At 34.9% G+C, this 8247-nt stretch overlaps 1 protein-coding gene across 2 annotated transcripts; it reads right to left on the minus strand.

Annotated features, from left to right (window-relative positions):
* Positions 1-715: 715 nt before the first annotated feature.
* LOC145798950 (uncharacterized) lies at positions 716-8247 on the minus strand. Of its 2 annotated transcripts, XM_082888381.1 has the most exons (7): positions 8008-8247; positions 6993-7032; positions 6575-6703; positions 3703-3801; positions 2765-2944; positions 2630-2669; positions 716-924 (listed from the first exon to the last, which is right to left on the minus strand). In XM_082888381.1, exons 1-5 carry the CDS (start codon positions 8124-8126, stop codon positions 2894-2896), a joined length of 438 nt encoding a protein of 145 aa, XP_082744507.1. In that variant the 5' UTR covers positions 8127-8247; the 3' UTR covers positions 716-924; positions 2630-2669; positions 2765-2893. The 2 variants fall into 2 exon arrangements, with proteins under 2 accessions (XP_082744507.1, XP_082744506.1); XM_082888380.1 differs by having other exon boundaries at positions 6993-8233.

Consider the following 8247-nt stretch of genomic DNA (forward strand, 5'->3'; position numbering starts at 1 on the left):
GCGGAAAGTAATTAGCGACTAAAAAGATTTTTAGTCGGCAAAACGTTCTATTTGGCGACTAAATTGTTGGTCGCTAAACATATAATTATCGCGACTAACCTATTTAGTCGCGAAAAGACTTTGGTCGGCAAAAATTACATTCAACGACCATACATGTTAGTCGCTAATTTGGTCGGCAAAAATTACTTTCAACGACCAACAAAATTGGTCGGCAAAAATTACATTCCACGACCAAAACTTCTTCGTCACTAAATAATAGTTTCTACGACCAAAAAATTTAGTCGCTATTTGTTACTTTTCGCGACCAAAACTTTTGGTCGGCAAAAGTGAGATTCCACGACCAAGTGTTGTTTTGGTCGGCAATAGATGTATTTTTTGCGACCAAAACTCTTGGTCGGCAATTGTCATTTTTTACGAAAAAAATTATTTATTTGTCGCGACTAATAAATTGGTCGCCAAAAGCAAGAAAACAATACACCTGTAATTCCTAATAATTCATTCAATCCATAATAAACCTATAATTTTAAAGCATCATACAAATCAACTGAATCATTAACATTCGACACAATACATAATTCATTAACATTCGACACAATCCAACATTCAATCCAATTTTTTTTTTTTGAACAATCAATTTTTGTTTATAAACATTCAATCCAATATTGAACAAAATTCATTCAACCCAACCTAAATATAACATTAAAATTCATCATATTTTCCTGCTCAATCCCAAACTTTACAATCATTCCATTCAAAACATTAATTGAGACAAGTTTTAAACATCCATCCATTGAAAACCAGTAAGTAATTGAACAAAAATTAAAAGGAAAATCAATGAAGGAATCCAAAAAAAATTCTACAACAGGAAGGAATATATATGGTTTTGAAGCATCAGCCTTGTGCTTGATCGTTTTTGGAAGTCACCTACAAATAAAATAAAAAAAGTTAGAATCTAGAAACATATCCAAAATGAAGTATTCTCATAAAAAAAATTAACCATATGGCAAAAAATTTATATGATTACATTACAAACATTTGATGATGACTATACCACAATTAATATCCTCCAATTCAAATCTAAACTAGAGGCAATTCAGATCCTATATATAAAATAAATGCACAACATGACCCTTCACCATATTGTTCCCTAAATGCTGTGGACACTGAACATTGATTTGTTTGGTGAGATAACCAACATTACACACAACTTAAAACAATATCATCACTTTACTATTATAACCTCCAACAAAGATATAACACCTAAGAAAAGTAGGAAAAAATAAGTGGGAATAAAAAGAAAGCTAAAGCTGAAATGAACAAATTTGAATCATCACAGTTAATTAGGTGATTGCCTTCAAATTCAGAAACACATTGAAAACATAATGAGAAACATATATAGTTTTCAAGATCTTGTTTCTCATTATGTTTTCAATGTGTTTCTTGTCAACAATATATGTTTACTACCACCTAATTAATATACATGATTCGTTACTCTGTCCTTTTACGTTACTCTGTCCTTTTAGTTCCTTCTCAAACAATATATTGCATATTTACCAACAAAAAACAAGCCCTAATATGTTACTCTGTCCTTTTAGTTCCTTCTCAACAATTAGGATTGCTGACTTTTGTCCTTTTTTATATGTTGTGTGTGCATGCAGTGGGGAAGAGTGTATTAAAAATTAATAATAAATAAATAAATAAATAAAAAGCAAAGTTACTATTGAATTAACAATAGAATCCAAAATATTTGACCCTAAGCACAGAACAAAAAGAAAGTTGGTTGGACAATCATATTTATGCCATGTATATGTGGATTTGTTCTATCATACAATTTTTTTCTATTAAAAATATGCTATCACATGCACATCTGCAGGTCCTATAAAAATGTCAACCTAAAAAGATTTTGCCATCAAATTAGGTCACAAAAGCACACTTATCCATTGACTTACAGAAATTGATGAAGCAAATTTTAGTGTTAAATGCACCATCTCGCTACTGCATATTAGCAGATTTCCTAGTTTACCATGCACCACAATATCCTTACTTGAAGTATTGACCAATAAAACATTGGTTACTATTGTTTTTACCATCAGTTCAATTTAGATTGTCACAGATTTGATATTGAGAGAAATATCTCAACAAGTGTGCGATACCAAAGCAGGCCAGATGACAACAAATCATGCTCCATATCATTTACAAATAAATTTTTGATAGTGGAGAAGCTTAGATGACAAAATTATACTGCTCATGTCCATGGACCAATCAATTGATGTAATAAAACAAAAACTACTCTCATTCCACGCCATGGTAAAAGATAATGCAAATGATAAAATGAAAGTTGTTAATATTATTGACTTCATCAAACTTGATACTATAGGCAAAATGTGTCAATAAAATAATAGTTTATTCCCCCCATCAAAAATAAGTGCACAAATCCAAGTACTTGGAATTTTTCCCAATAAATTTATGAAATGGAGCCAGTAGTTATAATATTCTAAGATTCCATTCAGCATCAGGGTTAATGTATGTAACTAGTAGATAAACTACAAGGGATAGACCAGACCATAGTAAAAGATAATGCACATGATAAAATGGAAATAAGTTCGTCAAACTAAAATTTCTGGGAAACCTGTTCATAGCCACCAAGTCTGATGACTGCTCTCCATAACCTAACTCACATATACAAGAAACATTAGTGCAAATCAGGAAGCACCCAAAAAATTAAAGCAAGCAAATTTGACAATTAGGGTCACTCATAACTCACTTGAGGCAATTTAATGGCTCTCCATAAAATCTTGGGGGTTTGAATTCCAAGCACCTCTCTTTGTGGAAAGTTTCCAGCTCCTTCATGAATGCTGCTTGCTCTTCCTCTGTTCCGGCCTCATCGCCCCCATTAGCATTTGTTTCCAAGAATGACTTGTTTGAGGTCTTGTATGATAAATCCCTGCAAACAAACAAGCTATACTGCTGGTTACCAGTATCATGAGAGGGAATCCTTCCCATATAAATCTTTTTGTTCCTATTGGGATGTTTTTGTAGAGGGCAAAGAAAATGAAAGAGAAATGAGAAATAAAGTAGAAGTTAATTTATTTTTTCTTTTAGGGAATGCCATAAGTTTTCCTCCTGTTGTTGCCAAAACTGGAACATGTAATTTTAAAATGCTTAGATAGTTAGAGTTGCATTGGTGAAGAAGAAAATACTTACAAATACTTCAATGATTTGAGACCAAACAGAGCAGGAGCTATTTCCCCAGTCAAATCACTAGAGGAAAGGTTACACGTTGATTCTCGTCCAAACCAAATGGTTCATTGCACTATGAACATAAACACTTCATGCACGACTGATGATAGAGGCGTGAGGTTATGTTCAAAGCATAATTTAAATTCAATGTTCATTATGGCTTCACACATCAATTATACACTTTTTAGCAGCAAAAGTAGGTAACCTTTCCACAAGTTTTTGTGCACATGAGAGCATATATTTAGTCACACATAGTTGTTGTGCCAGTCAAATGGGTGTGCTTCCAATATACTCAATTGATGATGTCAGGTTCATCTTGCTTCTACATGATCTCATTCTATATTTCAAACTCACATAAAATCAGCTCCAAAATTTGCAGTTTGACAAATCCCACAATTTAGATTCCAACCCCTTTTAAGACTACTGTTTAGTTTGTTCAAAATTTGCAGTTTCAACTATTACCTCTTCACTTATAAGTATCAAGCTCAACATTGGTCTGCTAAGGCTCCACTGGTTGCCACAGTCCTCAAATAGGACAATCTCAAAGAGGGTTTTCAATATCTAGTTAAGTAACAAAATAAATAATCAGCAATAACAAAAAGGAGAGAGAGAGAGAGAGAGAGATGGCATGTATATCAAGAATTTAGATAAATATGGCATGAATATTAACAAAGAAGAACAAAAAATATTAAAAGCAAGACACATATAATTTTTCTGTAACGCCCTCAAAATAATAACATTAAATCCTACAAATAAGACATGCATTTACATATAAACTAACCACACCCCTTTATTCCTTAGAGTTACATTACATAAGTATTACATGTTAACATCATAACAAAATGCCCTACGGGCTTACAGCTTTCCAAGTTAACACTTGGTTACAACAAAAGAGTACTAACTCGTTTACACATTAAGCCCTTGGCTTGTATTTACATGTAATACATCAGAAGTAAAACGACAAAACATGTCCGCCTCTAGCCTCCCAAGCTATGTCCTTGGAGGTGGCATGCTTCCTGCACCTGAAAATGATATTCCCATATAGGGTGAGCCACAGCCCAGTAGAAATACACTAAACCAACCATGAACAATGACTAAAATATTAGCAATTGATAGATGGCCAACACTGATACAATCACATAAATTACATATTTATGTCATACAACTTACGAGTCCAAGTTACCTTTCATTTTCCCTTTTTCAATAGATAAGCATGCTAGCTCTATCATCATTTCAACAGATATGTATAAAAACAATATCCACATTCACAGATAAGCATATGAGCTATATCCACATTCTACACAGATATGTATAACCACAATATCCACAGATAAGCATATAAGCTATATCCACACTTCACAAAGATAAGCATATAAGCTCTATCTTCACTTCTCTAGACAAGCATATGAGCTGTATCTACGGAGTTCATCCCCTATCTTCTCCCAACACTATCCGGTTTAGAGGTACATCCCCTATCTTCCCCTAAACCGCGGAGTACATCCCCTTTCTCCTCCTCTACACATAACGTATACAAACACAATGGTTCTATATACAATCACCCAATACATACAATTAATGTATTCTATCAACCGTCATGTTCCATGACACATTTCATTGATTAGTTTCAGTTTGCCTAATCATCATGCATTGTCTACAACAATCACGACTATCCTCCACCGATAGCCCAAGCAGTTATTTCTAAACAAAAAATAAATGCACAAATGGATATTCAATCAACATTTCATTTCCTCATTTCTCCCAATTAATTATCCCAATTAATTAAACAATGTAATTAGGCCATTATCCATAATTACCATTTCAACTTTTAGGTCCCATTTTCATCAATGATTTAACATTCATTCAATTTCTCTATGCCACACATGCATTCAGGTTTATTATGAATAAAACCCCAACTTTTGTAAAATTACACAAAAGCCCCAAACTTTCACAAAATTACCAAACCAAGCCCAACATCTCAAAATACCAAAATTTAAAGACAAAACCCATAGAGAGGAGTAGGATATCCCTACCTCAAATTTGGAGTTCCAAGGGAGAAGACGACAAAACCCAACGTGCTCCAAAACCTGAGATTTTCAAATTAAAATGAAGCCCTCGACGATCAACAACTTTTTTGTAAAGGCCAAAGGTGAGTAAATCACTCCTACTAGATCAAAACCTAGAGAGAAGGTAGACTCTAGAGTGAGAGGCTCAACAATGGTGATTTTGGAAAAGTAAGAGAGAGAAGAGAAAGTAAAAAAGTGATTTGAAAAGTCACAATTTCGGGACTTAAACCCAGTCTCCCGCCCGAGCGTAAAACACCCCGCTCGAGCGTCACTCACAGACTCCCGCTCGAGCGTCCAAACTTCCGCTCGAGCGCCGGATGCACTCACCCAGCATTTATACAGAACCAGGCCTCCGCTCGAGCTCCCAACTCTACGCTCGAGCGGAACTCACACAACCCCGCTCGAGCGGCCAAACCCACGCTCGAGCGTACAACACTGTACAAGAAATACTGGATGGGTGTATTCCCCTCTCGAGCGCCAAAACCCCCGCTCGATCGTACAGGCCAAAACCTGGGCAACTAGTTTTGGTTTCTAAACTCAACCAACCTGTAACAAACCTGCCCAACACATCCCATAACTCAAAATACAAAGAAAAAGGAATGTAAACACGATAATAACCAACTACCAACATCCACGGACACATGTCCGGATCACTGTACAACAAGGGTAAACCCGGGATCGCTATATTTTCACTCATCAGTGAACAAAATGTAGTGCTTCTAAATTTTTGTGTGATCAGATGAGATGTATCAAAGGAAATTTGGATCCAAATCACACATTTATGAAAGAAATTTGTGTGATCAGATGAGATGAATCAATGGTTTTTTGTTACATTTAAAAACCATAAAATATCGTTCCTCCATAAAGAATGCCCATCTAATGCATTCTACCAAAGGTCAAAATGATGTGTGTAATCCCTCATGATATTGTTCTGAAAATTATTGTGCCAAGAAAAAGAGAAGGAAAAATAAGAACAATTTCTCATTTCACAAAGGATCATCTCGCATAAAGTGAGCCAAGCACATTATACAAAGGTATTGAAAATTATAAATAAAATGTCACCAATGTAAACAATATTGCATCACCTCCAATTTATTATCATTTATCATAATTATATTTGATATGACACCATTCACTGTCGGCATTATGACAAACCAAACCCTATGGTTCTCAATTGTCATTAGAATATTTAAGCTGATAATATGCATTTCAAATGAAGAGAAATCAGTTAACTACTTATAAAAAAAGAAGAAAAAGAAGAAGCAACTTACTTCAGGAAACACACCAGGGCGACCTGCAACATGCTGAGCAAGATTAAGAGCAGCTGGTGTAGTGGGGGACTCTCCAACCGTTATGTGCTTGAAATAATAAGTAGCCAAATTATCAACTGCAGATGCACACTGACATAACAAATTCAAAGGATTATTTAACGGAAAAACATCTCAAGGGAGCTGCAGTACTCTTGTGTCATACCATTACAAGAATGATTCTGTATGTTAAGAAAATTAAGAATGAAGTGCCTAATTAAACACTCTCATAACACAATGGAAGGGTAAAAGCAATGTGAGAAGGGTTTCTAGGACCTAGAGAGAAGGAAAAAAATATGTATATATATAATATTTTAGTTTCGTCCAGCACGAAAAAAAAAAAAAAATGAGAACAAAATGTCAAGAGAGATAACAAACAAACCTGTGATATCATATTTGCATCCAGTACTCTTGGGAAAAATCTGAGTTTTTGATAGTGAAAATCGAAAACAGTAAGTACAGTACTATCACACACAAAAAAAAAAAAAGCTTGCGCATCTGTTCTCCTAATTGAGGTGCATATTACATATATATATTGAATTAACACAAAAATACAAAAGAGGTAGAAAAGATACATATACATGTGGAACACATTGATATAGCAGAATCACGTGGTCCTGCAAATTAAACTCACTTATTCTTGCAATCAGCAAGTTCAGATCATGATGAATAGACAAGCCAACAGAACAACCAATAGGTTCATGATATGGCAAGCTAGCTCACCTCAGAAAATACAGAAAAAAGTTTACCAATAAATTGTTAAACCCTTTTCACCCTAATGTTGAATCATTTGTGAAACTCTCTACAATATTACAATTTTGGGATAACTAGGAATCTGAATCTGAATCAATAAATACAGCAACTTGTGCAACAGATGCATAGATTCAAAAATTAAGATCAATTACAGAATCTGATTCAATTCAGAACAGATCACTAGACCATGATCAATTCCAAATAGTTGGGATAACTAGGAATCATGAACATGAATATTCCACACAGTAATCACAAAACGTGCTTTGAAGATTCAGATAAAAAAATAAATAACAATATTGAATCTTGCAAGACTAGCAACAACCCAAATCGCTATTCTACCTAACATGATCTGAAAGAAGACAAATAGGAAAACTGAAGTGAAAAGAAGAACAAAAAAAAAAAGTCATCAAAAAAGAAAGAAGATAGATGCAAAGATAGAACCGAATCGAATGGATGATGATACTCACAGCCCACAAAGGCAAAGTAGGAGCTCGGCCAGTGATGATCAGCCAAACCCAACCATACCCAACAAAGTAACATTCAAAACCCACATAGATAGAAATTAGAATCGCACAAAAAAACAAAAACCGAAAAATCAAAACCATTTTTTAACAAAGAAAAACAGAGATTGAGCTGATTGGAACCTCGTTGAACGATGAAATCGTTGGTGAAGTAACAGAGGACAACCCAGACACCAACGCTGCACATTTTCTGGTCCCAGCAATTGGTGAAGAAGCTTTGAAGAAGCAGCTTCGGAGCTCATAACTCGAACCAAAATTCGCCGCTCGTCGCTCGCCTCCGTGAGAGAGAGAGAGAGAGAGAGAGAGAGAGACGTGTTGTTTCGAAACAGGGGCTCTGCAAACCTGAAAGGAAATGAAAAAAGG

Source organism: Camellia sinensis, chromosome 9 (genome assembly GCF_055761805.1).
Source record: "Camellia sinensis isolate YWXY chromosome 9, ASM5576180v1, whole genome shotgun sequence".
NCBI classification, from domain to species: domain Eukaryota; kingdom Viridiplantae; phylum Streptophyta; class Magnoliopsida; order Ericales; family Theaceae; genus Camellia; species Camellia sinensis.